This window comes from Brassica napus, chromosome C1 (genome assembly GCF_020379485.1).
Source record: "Brassica napus cultivar Da-Ae chromosome C1, Da-Ae, whole genome shotgun sequence".
Lineage (NCBI taxonomy): Eukaryota > Viridiplantae > Streptophyta > Magnoliopsida > Brassicales > Brassicaceae > Brassica > Brassica napus.
This window is the reverse complement of record NC_063444.1, coordinates 24,833,839-24,853,570: the sequence shown is the minus strand read 5'-3', so window position 1 is coordinate 24,853,570 and position 19,732 is coordinate 24,833,839. Positions and strand designations below refer to the sequence as shown.

At 33.9% G+C, this 19,732-nt stretch overlaps 1 protein-coding gene across 1 annotated transcript; it reads right to left on the bottom strand.

Moving 5' to 3' along the window:
- Window positions 1-1,426: 1,426 nt before the first annotated feature.
- LOC111202315 (protein NRT1/ PTR FAMILY 2.10) lies at window positions 1,427-4,575 on the bottom strand. Its single transcript, XM_022695015.2, has 4 exons — window positions 3,796-4,575; window positions 3,217-3,434; window positions 2,585-3,138; window positions 1,427-2,508 (listed from the first exon to the last, which is right to left on the bottom strand). The coding sequence occupies exons 1-4, from the start codon at window positions 3,947-3,949 to the stop codon at window positions 1,587-1,589; spliced, it is 1,848 nt and encodes a 615-aa protein (XP_022550736.1). The 5' UTR covers window positions 3,950-4,575; the 3' UTR covers window positions 1,427-1,586.
- Window positions 4,576-19,732: the final 15,157 nt, after the last annotated feature.

Genomic DNA, 19,732 nt, shown 5'->3' with positions numbered 1-19,732 from the left:
AAAAAAAACACAAAATAATACAGATCGAAATGCATTTTCTAGGTCTAAGTAAGTCAAAAAGTGTGTCTCAAATAATGATCTTGGCTTGTTCCTTATACTGCTCAGCTCGCTTCAACTACTCCGTATTTCTAAGACGTAGGGCTGGGCACAAATACCCGTGACCCGCCTTAAACTCGTTACCCGTATCGTATTTGCCCCGTAAATACAAGTACTTGTCATAAGCAAGGCAAATAACAAGTTAGGAAATTTTTTTTTTTTTTTTAAGTTAGGAAATTTGATTACTTGCAAGTCCAAACCAAGTAACAAGTCTTAAATTTATTTTAGCTACTTGACTCGTTTTGCCTCGTTACTTGACTTTCAAAATATTTTATATTAGCATTGTTATTTCAGCTAGTTTAATACTTATATAATATATCAAACATGTGGAATCAAATAATTTTTTTTTTCTTTTTTCTTTTATCAAATTTTACGCTATATTATCTTACATTGGTCATAACATAAAAATCAAGCAATTTTTTTTGCTATAAATAAAGACAATCATCTAATTTAAAATAATTGAAATGAAATTTCTATTTTAAATGTTCAAATACAAAAAAAAAATACTTTAGATAAACAAGTACAAATACATCAAGTTACTTGCAAGTATCTTATATATGAACGGGTACTTGCTAAATCAAGTACTTGGTATTAGCAAGTACAAGTACAAGTACAAGTCAATATTTTTAATACTCGAACGGGGCAAGTCGAGTTACAAGTATAGGAAAAATTCCGAGTACTTGCCCCGTGCCCAGCCCTGCTAAGACGTGACATTCCTTGCTCCGAAGATCTTGGCCTTTTGTGTAACCGATTGACTGTGAAATGATATGGTCTTGGTTGTTATCCGTACTTGAGCTCGCTACCTCGAGCTATGAGATAAACCTTTGGGCCAAAATAATTGGGTTCCGCCGATAGATCATGTCTTCTGCCTGTTTATTCCGCTTCGATTGGGTTTATAGTGGACCAGATTTGTGTAATAAATCCTGCTCCAACACCTCAACAGGACAGTTCATTAACATGTTGTTAATCATGAACTTAATTAGAGGCAAGTTCTATAGGATTGTTTACTAATAATTACAAATTTAAAATAAAAAAAATTAATTATAATACTATGCAATATCTCAGTTGTAAAGCTGAGTAAGAAACAATAGACTTTGGAAGAAAACTTATACCCAAATAAATTTGAATATATTTTTGTTAAATCAGATTGGATTTACATTGACCAAATTGGAAAGTCACTAATGAAACCTTTCAACAAGCTTAGACTATCTGAGACAGAGATAGCAAGCTTATCTCAGTTCCTTCATGAAGTTTTCTCTATTAGTCCGAATTACATATGTTCCGAATCCTTGTAGTGGTTTGTTCTGCTATGTTGTGGTGAAGGACTGAAGGACGAAAGAGAATCTTCCTACACTGTATGATACGATCAACAAAAAGCTTCTTGTACAATACATGTTTAGAAAGATGAAGTGGTTTATCTTATATCTATCAGGTACAACAACAAAGAGGGAGACTAGAGTAGAAGAAAAAATAGAATTAAAGTCTCAAGATCAGACATAGCTCTTGTCTTGTTGCTGATTCTCCTTGGTCTCTTCTTCATTGGTCTTAATCACAGAATTTGCTTCATCGTTAGTGACTTTGTATCTATAAAATTTAGCCATTAACAAGAAGTAACCCATGTTGACAAACATGAGGCCAGTGATCATGAAATAAAAGTAATCCAGCTTCCCTTTGTTCAGATCCTCAGCTAGCCAATTCCCGGAGCGTGAATGCTCAGTTGTTTTATGAACAGTCGAGATCAAGAAGCTAGCGAGGTAGCTAGAAACTCCTGCACCGACATAGAAGATAGAACCCGCAAAGCTCTTCATGTTTTCAGGAAACTGCTTGTAGTAAAACTCCATTTGTCCAACAGCTGCAAAAGCTTCAGCTATCCCTGCAAGCACGAGCTGCGGTATCAGCCACATCGCTGACATTGATGAGATTTCTCCAGCTCGAGGCTCGATCCCGAGAGTAGGTTTTGTCAGTGCAATGGCTCTTCGCCGTTCCTCAACGAACCCAGAAATCAACATACTCAAAAGCGCAAAGAAAATGCCTGATCCGATTCTTTGTAAGAGAGTTATACCATTGTCTAGCCCTGTCACTCTTCTGAGCGACGGGACAAGGACACGGTCGTAGAATATGATGAAAACCGTCATACCGGACATCAAGAACACTACATAGGTGCCGCCTGGAATCTTGAAGCCACCTGAACCCAATCTCCGGTCGCTCTGGAGCGCTTGGAAGACCGGATAAGTCATTTGCAATGTTATTGCGAGGTAGTAAACCGCGCAAGCAAACCAGATTGGAATCACTCTTACAATGCATTTCACTTCTTCCACCTGCTGCATCGTACATAGATTCCATGGATCTGAAGCCGTTCCATCGGGTTTCAACTTGTCATCAGGGGTCGTGACTGCTGCTTTGTCGAGAAATCTAGCAACATAACATGTTTTCATCAAAACAAAACATAAAGCAACAGAGAGAGAGAGAGAAACTTTTTGAATTTTACCTAAACTGGTCGGAGTATTTGAGTGTAGAGTTTGCATAGTTAGGCGGGATGTGATTGTAAAGATCGGAGCAAGGCTTCTTAACAGGCTTCAACCCTCGTTTCTTGATCGCTGCAGCTATAACACGAGCGATGCCAGCCAAGGGACTACCCGAGGCTTTCACTTTTACGTAGAGATTATGGCCAGCAAAGTAAATGACGCAGGCCAAGAACATTAGACCCACAGGGATACTCAAACCAATGGTCCAGCTCACGTTTGACTGGATATACACAACTAGCGTGAGCGAGATGATCTGCGCAAACGTGAAAGTGAAGAAGTACCAGTTGAAGAAACTGTTGATTCCTTTCTTTCCAGATTCTGACTTGGGGTTGAACTGATCAGCTCCAAAGGCCAAATTACACGGCCTGATACCACCAGCACCGACTACGAGAAGCGCTAAACCCAACAGCAGAAACAAAACCTGCCCCCCATTTGGCCCTTGGCACGAACTTTTAGTTCCACAAGGAGTCGGGTGCAATCCCGGAACTGCAGCCGTCATTAGTATAAAAACCGATCCCTACACAGACGAAAAATGATCAGCATTAAGAGTCTTGGCGTAAGAAAAAAAACCCATTAAGATCAGCAGCATTAGTACCAGAAAACAAGCGATGACAGCCACACTGAGAGTCTTGTAGCGGCCAAAGTAAGTGTCACACAGAAAAGCAGCGAAGAAAGTGCCGAAGTTGATAGTGCCACTAAAGGCATTGATAATAGTTGCAGCTGTGTATTTCTTAAGGTTGAATACTTGAGTTAGGTACACTAGAAGGTTTGATAATGTCCCTATGATCCCAATCTTCTCAAATGTCTCATTACCTATCAAGATACAAATTCTTTTCGTTAATGAATAGTCAAACCAACACGGGTTTCTCATAAAGTAACACAGTTTGGAACCAAGATTGGACTTCCAGTGATTCAAAGTCCTTCCCACAGACATTTAAAAACGTTACTAAAGAACACAAGGTAACATTTCTTTCTGTACACTACACCTGGTAGATTATCTAGAACACTGACACAGTCAAGCCAACGTGACAAGATAAAAATAAACAAAATTATTAAATGACAAAAAAACCCATCACGGGGAAAAGTGTTCTGTTACACGAAAAAACAGAGTTAGTTGACAAAAAGAAAACAGAGTTTAAAAATAACGGTCTAGAGAGAGAGAGAAAAGCGTTACCAATGATATAAGGCATGACTTTCCAGCCTCTATAAACGAGCTTTTTCTGCTCGTCGCCAGATGAATCAACCGTCGACGTTAAATCAGAACCACCTCCATCGGAGTAGGGTTTGTGATCCTCCGTCGTCTCAACCTCAAAGGGCTTTCTCTCCATTGTCTCAATCTGTGTGTAATTATTACACGAGATGTCTTGATTGTTGTTCTTGTCTCTTCTCTCCCTATGGCTGAGGAATGATTCTACTCTTCATCTCAAGCTTCTTCCGCATCTTATATGGAGGAGGATCTAGAGAGTGGAATTATCGGAATCTGGAAAAAATAAATAAAACATAATCTTGAATCTGGAGAGAGGAATTGATTTGCTCTTTATTAATTTACCTTAATAATCAATCGATGCTAAAATCTTAGAGAATAGTCTGGGCTGAGTTACTGTGGTAAATGTAAGCCCATTTTTACATTCCGTCAACTTTTTTTTAGAGCCCTTTGGAAAAATATTATCCAATCAAATGTTTGCCTGATTAATGGTAAAATTAGTCATTTTCTATCTAATTTAGTTATAAGTTCAATTTTAGACGACAATCTTTTGTTATTAGTTATACTAGGTAAATAATCCCCGCGATATCGCATGAGAACTCATTTTGTATTAAAAAATATGCTACCTTTTATATAATTGCATTTGGGAAAATACATGTATTTGCAAGACTATCTTACATACAGCTATATTTCTTTTTTTTTTGTTTTGAAGAAATAAAAAAAAAGGTTAAATTCGGGTCTATTAAAGACACAGATCTATCCTCCGGGTGGAGGTACAGTCCACGGATATACCCTTTCCTGAGCATTCAAATGAACCGAAAGCAATAGTCCATATCCGTGTGGCCAGCGGGGTTCGAACCAGGGTTCGCCGTATTGGGTATATTCCCTCGAGCGCCACTGGACTACCACCGCTGGTTTACAGCTATATTTCTTTATTGACAATATTAAAAATCTATAGTTTTATCTATAGATTTGTTGTAACAAAATTACCAATATATCAATACCAAATAAGATATTTGCCTAATCATTTATTAAATTTATAATGTAATTTTTAAAGTTAAAAGATTTTCTTTGGTAATGATTTGCTTAAAACCATATAAAATATATGTACAGTCGGTAAATGATTGCATGGTATAGTTAGAATGCTTAGATTTAGGGAAAAAAATCATAGTTATAGTTAGAAATGAATCTTTATAAATGAAAAAAAACATAAGTCATATTCCAAAATGTAGAGTTGTGTTAGTTCGGTAGCATAAACTATATTTTCATTAAAATTAATTTATGAAAGTTGGTTGATTAAGTAGTAGAAGCTATTTTTATTAGATTTCTTAAAAATATAGTATATAAAATTGAACGAAAAATAAGAAGAAAAAGATACATTCATAGATCATTTTTTCAAAAGAAAAAAAAAGAAAAGAAAAAAAATATATATCTTTAGATATTTATTTGGACTATTTAGAAGTACAATAAATACTAACTAACAAATTTAACATCCATTAAAACCTATAAAATTTTAAAGATGAAAAGATACACTTTTCAATAGAATATTTTTTTAGTATTATTAGTAATTATATTATTTATTTTGAAGTTGATAATGATTGGATCACGCGTGAAATCACTTTATTGAAAAAGTATCTGACAATTAATTTTTCTGTGTTTTAGGATAAAATACATAAATAACATGAATAAGGTTTCTCGTGTTTATTTATGTTTCTTCAAGATATTTGATGATTGTTTGAAAAGATGGATTTTTCTCTTTATTTCTACGAATTATTTGTTTCTAATTATTATTTTTCCAATACCTACAACTTCTATATAGAGTTGAAACTTACAATGGTTAACAAGCAAACATTGCAATGGTTAACCAATAGTTAAAATCATTACCATAAAAGTTTACAATGGTTCATCATTAAAGTCTACCATTACCAAGAGTTACAAGGATTAGCATTAAAAATTGCAATGGTTCATCACTAGAAAGTCTACTATTACCCGTAATTGCAATGAGTTATCATAGTTGCAATGGTTAATCACTAAAGAACATTATCACCCATAATTACAATGATTTATAAATATAAAATAAAATAAATAAATTACCGAAGAAATCAACTTACCCTGAATATTTTTAGACAAATTTAAGATTCTTTACATGTATATGAAATATATATGAAAAGATTCTTTACATGTATATGAAATATATATGAAACGAATGAAAAGACAATTCTTTATAAACTTGTGCAATTTATAGGATAAAATACACATCTTTAAAAATGTTAATAATCCTTTAAAAGTCATTGCAATTTTTAAAATGAAAAGCATATACTTAGAGGAAAAGATAACTCTTTAAGAATCTATGCAATTTTAAAGATAAAATGACACATTTTAGGCATTTTTACAAGGAAAATTTGCCAAAACTAAGTCACAACTTGATTTTAATCCCAAACCTATACCTAAACTTGAATCAAATGCAAAACTAACCTAAAAGCCTTGTTAAATTACAGCCCAGTCCCTTGTGACCAAACAAAAAAACAGAAGCCATTTTTACGAATATATCTCCTGTAAGTCGTCTTAGTCGTCTGAGATGTTGGAAGTAGTCTGGACGAGTCGTCTGGTACCAGTTTATCTTAAAAATAATTTATGAATTTTGTAAAAAATATTTTGATGAGTGAAAAATAAAAATCATGTAATTATAAACAATTTTAAGTGATATAAATTAAGATATGATAAAATTGATTTGTTTTCAAGATAGATGAGTGGAAGTAGTGAATCATGATATTCTTTGGTTTAGGGGTTTGGCAAACATATGTTGTAGTATTGTATGTATTCTTAGGGTTAGATTTTGGAAAGCTGAAATGTTTTTTTCAAAAATTAATTTTCACCTATATGTGTTTATTTCTGTGTATAGTAAACATTTTTCAAGTTTGATTTGATTTTATGAGGTGTTTAATTAGATAATTATGTTTAGGGGTTATGTTTAGGGTGTGGACGACTTATATTTCAGTATTCTGGTGAATAATTTTACCCAGACGACTGGTATTTTAGTCGTCCAAATATTCCTGCCTAAAATTAAAAAAAAAATATTTTTCCGCTTAAATAATTTAAACCAGACGACTCAAGTAAGTCGTCTAGGAAGTCTTCTATTTTAGTTTCCCGCTAAAAATAATTTAGTTTCCCGCTAAAAATATTAAAGTCTTCTGGGTGATTTACAAGTAAGTTGTCTAGGAAGTCGTGTGAATCAAAAATATTTAACCTAATTGGATTTTTTGTCTCCCTATATAAAGAAAAAATTACACATTCTCTTTCATTCTCTCAAATGGCTGCAACAAAAATGTAATGTTCATCATTCTAAAACTCTTCAACCTCTCTCTAATCTCTTTGAACTTATAAACACTAAACTTTATATCAATTTATTGTTTTTGTCTCATGTTTTTCTCACTAATTTATCTTGTTTGTGCATGTTTTTAATCAGATGGTTCTCATCTTCCACTCATTTAAAGGTAGATCTATCAATTTTAGATATGTATTTTTGTGTGTTCTATAATGGTAGATTTATCTAATCTTCCACTAATTTTCTCTTTTTTTAAGCCATTTGAACGTTTTTGGATATGTAGGTTTTTCAGATCTGGATTTGGATATGCAGGTTTTTTAGATCTGGAAAACGTCTGGGACGACTAACCTGTTAGTCATCTAAAATATAATGCGCTAGACGACTTCCAGGAAGTCTTCCAGACGACTTCCTCTGGACTTCCTGGAAGTCGTCGAAGTCTTCTCCCATGTCCCTCCCTTTCATAACAGATCTGAGCGTTTTGGTAAGTTTTTATGTCTGATTTTTCTTCATTTGGTAACTTTATGTTGTATAAAGTTCTTACTTTTTTTTCTCAAACTAAAACTCTTCAAACCCACTCTAATCTCTTTGACTTGAAAACACCAAACTTTATATGAATTTTTCAGTTTTGTCTCATGTCTTTCTCACTAATCTATCTTTTTTTGCAGGTTTTTAATCAGATGGTTCTTATCTTCCACCCATTTAAAGGTAGATCTATTAATTTTAGATATGTATTTTTGTGTGTTCTATAAAGATAGATTTATCTAATCTTCCACTCATTTTCTCTGTTTTTAAGCCATTTGAACGTTTTTTGATATGCAGGTTTTTCATATGCGGGTTTTTCAGATCTCGAAGACTTCTGGGACGACTTACATGTTAGTCGTCTAAAATACAATGCAATAGGTTTTAAGCAGTAAATGAAATGGTGAGCAATGCAGTTGCTCGATTGGTTTGATTTGAGGTTGTTAGCTAGATTTATATACATTCTCAGGTATGATAAATAAATAACTTAATTTGGGCTTTTAGGGGTTTAGTAATATTAATTATTCTCGTACTAAAAATTAGTTATAATCAATTAGATTATCTAATATGGATCTCGGATTTCAACTTTCGTATGTTGCATTCTAAAACGAAGCTGCCAGGATCAGGTCTCTTGATCGGGATTTCGCCTTGGATTATAACACTTACTTCCTCTGAAACCATCATGACGCTGTGTTCAGCAGCTGGAAAGCTGTTGGATACCATGTCCTTTACATATTTCTTTATCGAGAGTGATACTTTTATGGCTTCACTTAGTGGCATTTCTAGCGTGATTTTATCGAATGCTTTCTTGCAGATCGCTTTATCCAATTCTCGCTTAGTTTGCGACTTGCTGGGAGGAAAGGGCGTTAAAGTCCTATACACTCTCTCTACTACCGGTTTGGCAGGAGTCGAGTGTCGATCGATATTTTTTCCAGTTTGTCGATCGATATTTACCGTAGTTGGTCGATCGACGTTGTTCCCTTCTTGTCGATCGATTTCCACATCTTCTCCCGACTCCTCCTCTTCTTGATCGAGGTTGATCGTCGCTTTCTCAGCTTCTCCAATGTTGGACCGTTCCTTTTCACGAGAAGGTTCTGATCCTGGATCAGGATTATCGAGAAGTATTGATCGTTATCTACTTTCGCCGGTCTTCTCAACTTCACCGGGTTTTTCCGCATAGTTAATTTCTATGGTGCTTGGGGTGAGGCGTTTTCTGCTTCTTAGTAACACAACATTAACTTGACATTTCAGATTTGCGTCAGTTCTCCCAGGTCTTGTTTCTCTTTTGATGGCAGTCGAACTTTGATGGCAGTCGCGTTTTCCGCTACTTGACTGTCCAGTCTCTTAATATGTTCACTTAGAGCGTCGAACTTTCTCATTAGCTCACTGTAGATTATATTTATCTTTCCGTTCAGGCAAGTGGCCATTTTGCGATTTCCCGTGAAAACTTGGTTTAACCTAAATTTCGCTCTGCCTCGGCGTGATCCAACAGTAGCATCATAATTTTGGGTGAAGCTGTTAGTGTCAGGATTGGGATGCCGATCTTTCAAGGTAGGAATATCCACGAAATCTACCTGTTGTTCTAGTTCAGAAAGGGTATCATCATCAATTTGGTAAATCCCAAATTGATTTTGCTCATCTAGAACAGAATGAAGTGAGTCTAGAGATTCTTTAATTTCAGCGAAATGTGGCCCATCTATGGAATCATCTCTTCTTCCTCGTTCTACGTCCATCATCTCGTAGGATCTACCCGTTGCTACATTCTTGATCAAACGTGTTGCTTCTTCAGGGCTCCTGGTACAGAAGCTCCCTTAACTGGTTGTGTCAAGCGTGATTTGATAATGAAGATTAACACCCCCGTAAAAGGTGTTACTAAGTTGTGGTTCTGAATAACCTTGGTGGGGACATTCAAGTTGGTAACTCTTGAATCTTTCCCAAGCGTTTCTGAATGATTCCCGTGGATCTTGGCGGAATGTGGAAATTTTCTTCCTTACATCCCAGTAACGCGTCTCATCCAAGAAGTGATTAATGAAAGCACTCCTAATTTCCTACCAGCAGGTCTGAGATCCTGCTGGTAGTTGGTCTAGCCATTTTCTGGCTTCGCCCTCTCAGGAAAATGAGAAGAGTTTACAGCGATTGCGTCATTCATCATGTCTTCTAGGTATTCAATGTGATCGTGTGGGTGCTCTGAGACGGTTCCACGGAAAGATTTCTGACGTACCAAGATTAGGTATTCGAGGCTGAGCCCAGATTTCTTGGTATCGTCCTTTGGTAGTTTAATAGCTGGCCTATTGGAATTGGTCCTGCCAGGATTGCAGTCCCATGTGCATTTATGATTTGGTTAATTGTGTTGCTTAGTTGACCTTTAGGTTCACCTAGGACTACTTCCTCATTAGCATGATTGGTAAGAGAAAACTTACTTGCTTCCGGCGGGGTATCGTTGATCGATGTTTCTGTTGACTCACTGATCGATGTCTGTAGTGCAGGGTCGACCGATGTCTGTAGTGCAGCGTCGATCAATGTTTCCGTCGACATGTCGCTCGATGTTGTTGTTATTCTATCGATCGATGTCCGGCCGAAATCCATGTCCTCCATCTTAAGTACATGTGTCAGCATGAGAAAAAGAAGGAAAACTTTAGCAAATTCAATAACAAAATCTAGACTAAATTCTAAACTTAGTCTAATGGTAATAAGAAAGAGTTTCCGGCAACGGCGCCAAATTTGATATCACTCAAAATACCATAAGGAGTGAATTTCTCTCTCAAATAAGAGGTTCAGATGTAGTACTTAGGGATCGAATCCACAAAGACTGTAGGATTACAAAATAGATTTTTAGTCTTTGAAATAAAGCTACATTTATAGGTTTTAAGCAGTAATGAAATGGTAAGCAATGCAGTTGCTCTATTGGTTTGATTTGAGGTTGTTAACAGTTTGAAAAATAGCTAGATTCATGTATATTCTCAGATATGATAAATAAATAACTTAATTTGGGTTTTTAGGGGTTTAAGCATATTAATTGTTCTCGAACTCAAAATTAGTTATAATCAATTGGATTATCTAATCTGGATCTCGGATTTCAACTTTTGTATGTTAATCACGAGAAAGTGTTGATCGATGATTTGTAAAGAATATCGATCGATACACCTCTCAAAATATCGATCGACAGAACTATCGTTGCGTCGATCGATGCTTCTTACAGAAAGCTTTACGAGCGGATTTGATGGTGTTCTCTAATTTACTAGACCAACTTTCGTGTGTATCTAGTCAGTTAGATCATACTAGCTTATTTTCAGGTATTGAGTCAAGCAATGGCTTGTTCTCAATTAATCCTAAGATCTAAGTTTAAAGGGTGATCAATCCTAAACTTAGCTTAAGAACAACTAGATGAAGAACTATATTTTAAACACCCTAGCAATAGTTTTAAGTTAGCAGTACATATATCATTCTATTTAGAAACCTAAATCTAACAGTAAGACTACTCAGACGTATTCATAAAGTACATGGTTATGATGGTCTGAATAATAAATAAAATAAAAAGAGTAACCAATAGAGTAAGTGAAAGTAAGGGAGTTCAAGATCTTCTCTGTTTTGTAGTTCAGATCTATCTCTCCAATCCTAAGCTCTCTCTTCCTCCAATGGTGGTGTTTTGCTTCTCTCCAAACTAGGTCTAAAGGATCTCTAGGCAAGTCTTCCTCCAAAATAATACAAAACCCTAATAATATAGTATAACAGGCGGCCAGGGACTTAACATGTCATTATTGGAACTTTTGTGAAACTTGCAATCATCTAATTTTGTCATTAACTCGTGGGTGGCTTCACCGTCGATCGATGCTACGAGCTTTCCATCGATCGATTATGCTTGGTAATCGTTGGTCGATGTTCTGATAAAAAAATCAACACTTCCTCTGTTTCCAGGAAAGTTCTCAAATAGTCTCCAAATTGCTCCAAATACCTCATTTTCTTCTAGTAAGTACATGAACATGTAATTACTCTAAAAAGGGTCCAAATGCATATAAAAGACTCTAAAAACGTATATTAACCATGGCTAAAAGTGTATAAAATCTATGGCCTATCATTCGCTTTCCAAGCTTTCCTGTACGTGCATGTATAGTTTAACTCCGTACGCAGTACTTCCGACAGTTCACAAGCACGAGGCCCACAGTGGAGTCTTTCGTATTTTGAGCGCAAAAGAGCTGCAAGCACTTTGGATGTTCCATGTTTTCTGTACTGCCCTCGAACATCAGAAGGGCATGTATGGTCCAAAATTTCCTTCTTGACTAGATACGTTGGAGAATCACCAAGTTGCTTAGCCATTACCTTCCAAGCACACTCTTTATCAAGGCGTTTTGCCGTAATGAACCGTTTTGCATGCTTGAATTTGAACCTGCACACCTTGGTTATGGCATAGATTGCCATTGTTAACTTGAATTGCGCTTTGTCCTTAAACATCCTTCTAACGTATCTATCCGAGTCCTCCTTGCTGTAGCCGATGTCATGCAGGTTGAAACCGCTTTCTCCCATATCATTAAACGCATGGACTACATCATTATATTCATACATTTCCGAAACTTGTATCCCTTTCATGAATGCTTCTCCACCCTGGAATTAGATAGCTTTGGTGACCGGAGGATCAACAAAATCATCTTTATCTTCGATCACACGGTTGTGTTTGGGTGGTGTTACAAAAACATCATCAACACTTTCGCCGTTATCTGTTTCTTTATTATACCCACAGCTAACTGTGCGCGGCGTCGATATAAATTCACTTCCTTTCGACGATGTATCTCCACTCTGAACTTCGGTAACATCAGTGACAGGAGGATGAACACAACCATCATCATCTTCCATCACACGATTGTATTTGCTGTAAAGTTTTGGTGGAGTTACAAGAACAACATCAACACTTTCACATGTTTCTGTTTCTTCAGTATGCGCCAAGCCAACCCTAACTTGGGTGAACATTTCTACATCCTGACTTTCGGTTACTCGGGTGACATGAGGATGAAGAAAATCATCATCTTCGTCATCTTCCATCGCACAATTGTGTTTGTTGTTATGTTTTGGTGAAGTAACAAGAACTACACAGACACTTTAACATGTATCGTGAATCAATTGACTGTTCTACCCATTCTATCATTATATATCTTGAAATCCCAAACAGCAGTATCATACATTATCCACCGACTAACCATTATGACAATGTATGAATTAGAGAGACCTACACTCGAAGAACAAGTAAACATTAACTTTGTGCTAAAAATAACGCACACAATCATATTCGCTGTCCTGTTTCTAAGGGATTCGACGCCGTACCTTCGATGTTGTTGTTGCCTATTTCCTTCCCTTTAGCAACAGAACATGCGCCGCAGCTCGGGCTTCCCTTACTAGTTTCCACCAATTTTAGATATGGTGGATGCATTTCAACGAATTCATACCCACAACACCTCTTCTTCGGCTAGGGTTCCGTTTATATTATCCAGCATACTTATATTATGTCTCACCATTACCCGTTAATCAGACCCAAATCTTATTATATTCATTTAATAAAAAAAATGAGGTTAAACGTTTTGGCGGGAAAGAAAGGTTATCATTTTGCGTTTTACCTTTTCATTCTTTTTACCAAGATCGGAATGTAATTCCGACAACTCATAGGGTCACACTCGCACGTGTGGGATGAAGAAAAATCTGGGTCATGAAATTTGTGGGTCGCTTTTTAAGGGTCAAAATCATAAGTTATTTGGATCAAAAGCACAAACTTTATGAGTCAGGGCCTAACCGGTTCAAACGCAGCGGTTACGGGTGGTTGCGGTTTATAGCGGTTTTAAGAGATTTATACGACTGGCTCTACGGTTAGAAATTGTTGCATTTGCGGAATACTTATGACTGGTTAACTACCAAATGCAGCATCGGTTAAATAATAAATTAACAATATTTACGTTTTATATAATTATAAAAATATCAAAAATCATAGTATTATAATAAATATAAAAATTATAAAAATTATATTTGGAAAGTTATAGTTTTAAATTTTTAAAAATTATAGAAAATATTTTTATTTTAAAATTTTATAATATTAATTAAAATATAATAGATATATTTTAGTATTTTTATGATTCCAATTAAAATTTTTTATTGAATATTTTTAGTTTTGTATTTATATTGTTTTTTTAAAAAAGAAAACAAAATTATCCTCCCGCAACCGCAAACGCTAGCTGGAACCATCTTTTGAATTTATGAGGTTTAGAGCAGTTTGAAGTGGTTTGAGCGATTGTTGCAAAACGCCAACAACCGCTACCAACCGCAAAAACTGCGTTTGCAGGTGGTAGGAGGGAAACCAGTTATACCTAAGGCCAAAAATGTCACCAAATGTTTCTTTCTCCCATAAGTATGTAAATAACTTGGGCTGGCCCACTTTCACGTTAAAAATCTTCTTGCGACCCAAGCAAAAAAACGGACTCCACTTTATTTACTACTTCACATATATGTTGGATTACAGATGTGATTGCAAAGTTTGGCATACGTGAGTGTTTGTCCAAAACAATCGTTAGATTTAGTGAAAACCCTAATTTACAGAGAAAAACGCACATATAAATCTGTACTATTAAAATAAAAGTTATTATTCTTTACATGTGTGATATTTAAAAATGGAATTTTTTTTAGAAAGTCATGTATCAGTTAATTCTTAGTAACATTTTGCAATCATTACGGGGGTGATTGGTAATGACTGTAAAAGATGTATACAACCTTTTTAATTTCTAGAGCCAATTTTTAAAGTGATCATGTTTTTACTTCAGAAGTTGTAGACAGACTTTTAATTTCTACAGCTATTTTTAAAAGCGATCATGATTTTATTTTTAAAATTGAATCCAAAGCCAAAACATTAAAATAGAAAAATGTTAGCTTTATAAAGCATTTTCTCTAGAGTTTTTATTTAGTCCTCTGAAAATTTTCTACGGCAAAATAAATGAAAACCAATACTAAAAATTTAAAACCTAAATCTTAGAACAAAAAATAGAAAGTAGAGCTTCAACCAATCAAACTCTATATATTAATCGAACATAATGACAACATTCTCCTGTGAAACCAATTCGGTTTATGAAAACATTTTATAATTAATCACCTAATATATACTTACGAAACCATAATCTATACTATTAAAAGGGAAACATTCTGAAAAAATCTACTTAAAAAAGGTTGTTGCATCCTTTCCTTAGACTTAGATATTTTTTTGGTCTTACCTTATATATTTCTAGCAATAAGTTAGTCAATAACATTATACCATAGATTTGCCGATTTTTACTCCTTCCCTTTTTTGAGTTATCATATAATTGACCAAATATTTCTCTAAGATTATTTTAGTAAATTTGCTAACGTATTATACAAAATGGTTTGGTCGACTAAAACACGAACCAAAACAATAATTGTATCAGCTCTCCAATAAATTATTATGCCACCCGTCATTTTAACAGCTTGAGTAATGTATTTACGTTCAGAAAATGCATACATATAATCACATTGTTATCACATTTTGATTCATTATATAAGTAGATTTCTATTTCCATATTTTTAACATGTTAGCATCATACCATATGGGTTTATCTGGTATAACACAAACTACAGTTTACTTTGTTTTCTAAACGATGATAAAACTCTAAAAAAAAATTGAGATCAACAGAGATGATTTGAATAAACTGTAAAAAAGCTCATGTTGGTATGATATGGAAAAAATCGTAACAGACCATTTAACTACAATAATTTAATATAAAGCTTAAAATCTACAATTACCTAATTGATCAAATAATTTCTTATAATTTTCAGCTGATTGAATATTTGAATTTAACTGAGATCTTTAGATATGATTTGGATTTTATTTAAACTAAGATTACTGGATCTTACCAAATATCTAACAACTTTGGTAAACGTAACTCTAATAATATACTTGCATGATCTCATTATTTTTCAATATACAGAAGCATAAAATATATGTGAAATATAGTCTCATATTCATTATAAATGAAATAGACCAAAATATACACATATAAACTTCAAACTACCACAAATTTTCTATAATTAGTGAAGATTTGCCAAGGTTTAGCATAAAATTTAAAGAAGTTATTGTATCATCAAAATAAAACAGGCTTGGACATTTTACCCGGACCCGAAAATCTGAAACCGGAACTGATTCAAAAATATTCGATCCGAAACCAAACCGAAAATTTAAAGTATGTATTGGATCGGAAATTCTTATATCCAAAAGAGCATGAACCAAAAAAAAAAACAAATAGACTCGGCCTGATAAAAACCAATTAATACCTGACTTAAAAACATGAATATTCAAAACTATGATTTTTTTGTATTCTATTTTCTATATTTATTTTATGATTTAGTTAAAATATCTTTTTACAAACAATCTTTGTTATTATTTTGTAACATTTTCAAGTAATATGAAGCTTAAAATGTAAAATTTAGAGTTTAAAAATATTTTATTTTAATTATTAATAGTTTATTTTAAGTTATTTTGTAAAATTTTAAATATATATAACAAATTTCGACTAAATTTTATAGGGTTTGGGTATATCATGTACTTTTAAGATCCGAAAATACATGAATTCAATATGGATCCGAAAATTAAGAGTATTGTACATGTATTTTAATTATAGACCAGAACCAATCAAGACCTGAAAAAAACTGACCCGAATCCGAGAAGAACCGACCCAAACCCGAAAAAAATTTACGAATACCTATTCGATCCAAATTTCTAGGATCCGAAGGACCCAGACCCGAAAAAATTGGACCAAACCCAACCCAAAGGCCCAAACATCCAGGCCTAAGCTTATGAATGAGCATCCGGGTACCCATTTGGGTACGAGTCAGTTCTTTAGGGTATTAGAGTTTTGAGTTTTTGGGTAGGATTCGAATCAGTCCTCCCAGATACATTTATTTTCGGTTCTGATGTATATGAACCTCAAAATAACTAAATAGCCAATGTATCTGAAACATGTTTGTCATGTTTGTAATACTTGAATCGGCCTAATTTTAAAATATAACTAATATATATTTACATTCTGGATATCTTAGAATACTCATTCGGTTTTCGGTTTAGGTCGGGTAATTTTTTTTCCTTTTTTTTTTAAATCCGAATTCTTCGAGTCCTCGACATTTGGATCCAATTAGGTATTTGAAATATTTCCGGTTATGGTTCAGTTTGGTTCCTTTTGGGATCGAGTCAGTTCGAGTCCATAATTCAAATAACCCTAAAATACATGTAATTTAGGTACGTAATAGTCTAGCTCAATTTGGATATTTAGGAGCAAAAGAAAAATTTTAAGTACCCGAAAAGCCGAAAGACCAAAAAATACCTAAAATACAATTCATATTCAACTTTATTTATAACCCAAACAAAATCCACGTTTTCGAAGCGCGGATCAAAATCTAGTTAATGTATTACTTGAAAGGAATAAAAATCTGTCATCGTCGTTAATGAATCACCTAATATATACATACGAAACCATATTTGTTGAATTACTTTAAAGAAATAAAAAAAATCCATCTTCATTTAACTCTTATGATGTCACGACTCTCTAGAACATCAGAAGTTGTCGTGCTCTCTGATGATCTATAGTTCATCACTAGTGAAACACGATATAAATTTTAATTTGAATACTTGAGTTAATATGAACCATATGTATTCCTTTTTTTTAACAACGAAAGTATATTCTATTACTCCACTCGAAATAGTTTGGATAATGACATAGATCTTTATGAATCACCTAGCTATATGTTTCTTATTAGTTTATCATGACAAAGTTTTGAATTTGGCAAGACATTGATCATATTTATGATGATGGCATATTGGTTTAAAGGACCGACGGAACCTTGTCGGTTCTGAATAATGTTGACTATCTTTTCTTAACTATGAATCAAACTACTGCTCTGTACGACCGGATCGATTTAAATACTTTCAAAAAATAGATGGGTTTCTGACCAAATCGGTTATCCTTGCACAAAATAACATTCAAAACGATATATATATCGAACTCTTATCATTTATCAACCTCTCTTTGTTCATTTCTTGTAAAATCTGGTTTTCATTCTTGTTTACACCATTAATCTTGCAACTCAATATTCATCAATGCAATCCATTATCATCAAACTCGAATCTGTTTATATCATTGTTATTTTAAACAGTTTGTGCACTCTGAATATTTAGTGTGAATTTTATGAATCACATTCATGGTAAATATATTTCCGGTATCAATTAATCATAATAATATATTTATACCACTGAACATTTTAATTTATTTTTATGGATGCAGGATTTGTTATTATATTATTTATGCTATTTTTAAGAGTAGATAATGTCTATGGTGGATATTTTTTATTAAAAAAAAAAATTGCAATATCGTTCAAACAAATTATAATTAAGTACATAGCTATAAATAAAGTTGCTCATCCACTATTTCTATAATATATACTATAATGCTCTTTTTATTTAGTTTTTCTTTTTTTTTGTTTTGTTTATTTCTTCCCCTTTAGATTTTATTTGTTTTAATCTCTTCAAATATATAATAAATAATTTTTTGATTCAACTAAAAGAATAAAAATCTTTTTAACATATAACATGATTTGAATATTTAAAATCTGATATTTTTAGAAAAATATTTACTTAGATAATTATAAAATTTTCATTCATGCTATATAGAACATAATATCATTCTATTATATATGTTTATCATTTTTTGTCAACGTTATATCATTGAAGGCCAAAGGTCCAGATATAGTATATGCTATTTTATAAGAGTACGAAGATAATGTCTATGGTGGATATTTTTTATAAAAAAAAAAGGAAATTGGATTCAATATCGTTCAAACAAATTATAATTAAGTACATAGCTAAAAATAACATTTCTCCACTATTTCTATAATATATACTATAATGATCTTTTTATTTAGTTTTTCTTTTTTTTTTGTTTATTTCTTCCTTTTTAGATTTTATTTGTTTTAATCTCTTCAAATATATAATAAATAATTTTTTTGATTCAACTAAAAAATAAAAATCTTTTTAACATATAACATGATTTGAATTTTTAAAATCTGATATTTTTAGAAAAATATTTACTTAGATAATTATAAAAAATTTCCTTCATACTATATAGAACATAATCATTATATTATATATGTTTATCATCTTTTTTGTCAACCTTATATCATTGAAGGCCAATGGTCAAGATTTAGTACAAGTGGTTTTTATGATTAAACCCATTACCAGAATTCCCATTCCCATCCCCAACATCTAAAGATAAGCAAATGCGTGTTAAGGATCTCAAACTTCAACGTGTTTCTAACGTGTCTTCTCTTGGATCTGGGAAACTGAACCACCACAAGCAGGGGTGTCAAAATGGATCAAATGGGTCAACCCAATCCATAACCCAAATGGGTTGACTGTTAATGGGTCATGGATCAACCCAATCCATTTATAAATTAAATGGGTTAAATGGGTAAATGGTTGACCCATCAACCCAATATCTTTATAATGAACCATTTTTAAGTTAAGACCAAGTTGATCGAATTGAGAAATCCATTTGTGGTTTTGGCGGAAAAACGCCTTTTGTGGTTTTGGCGGGAAAACGCGTTTTACGGTTTTGGCGGGAAAACGCGTTTTGCGGTTTTGGCGGGAAAATGCGTTTTTCGGTTTTGGCAGGAAAATGCGTTTTTGCGGTTTTGGCAGGAAAACGCGTTTTGCGGTTTTGGCGGAAAAACGCGTTTTTCGGTTTTGGCGGAAAAACGCGTTTTTCGGTTTTGGCGGGAAAATGCGTTTTTGCGGTTTTGGCGAAAAAATGTGTTTTGCGGTTTTGGCGGGAAAAGGCGTTTTGCGGTTTTGGCGGAAAAACGCGTTTTTGCGGTTTTGGCGGGAAAACGCGTTTTTCGGTTTTGGCGGAAAAATGCGTTTTTGGCCGAAAAATGTGTTTTGCGGTTTTGGCTGGAAAACGCATTTTTTGGTTTTGGCGGGAAAAACGCGTTTTTGCGGTTTTGGCGGGAAAACACGTTTTTCGGTTTTGACGG

Bases quoted from the DNA above. Each gene is read 5' to 3' on its own strand.
- LOC111202315 (XM_022695015.2), bottom strand. From the start codon at position 3,949: ATGGAGAGAAAGCCCTTTGAGGTTGAGACGACGGAGGATCACAAACCC. The intron at 3,139-3,216 runs GTACTAATGCTG...TCGTCTGTGTAG, and splicing joins CTGTCATCGCTTGTTTTCTG to GGATCGGTTTTTATACTAAT. The intron at 2,509-2,584 runs GTAAAATTCAAA...TTATGTTGCTAG, and splicing joins AAATACTCCGACCAGTTTAG to ATTTCTCGACAAAGCAGCAG.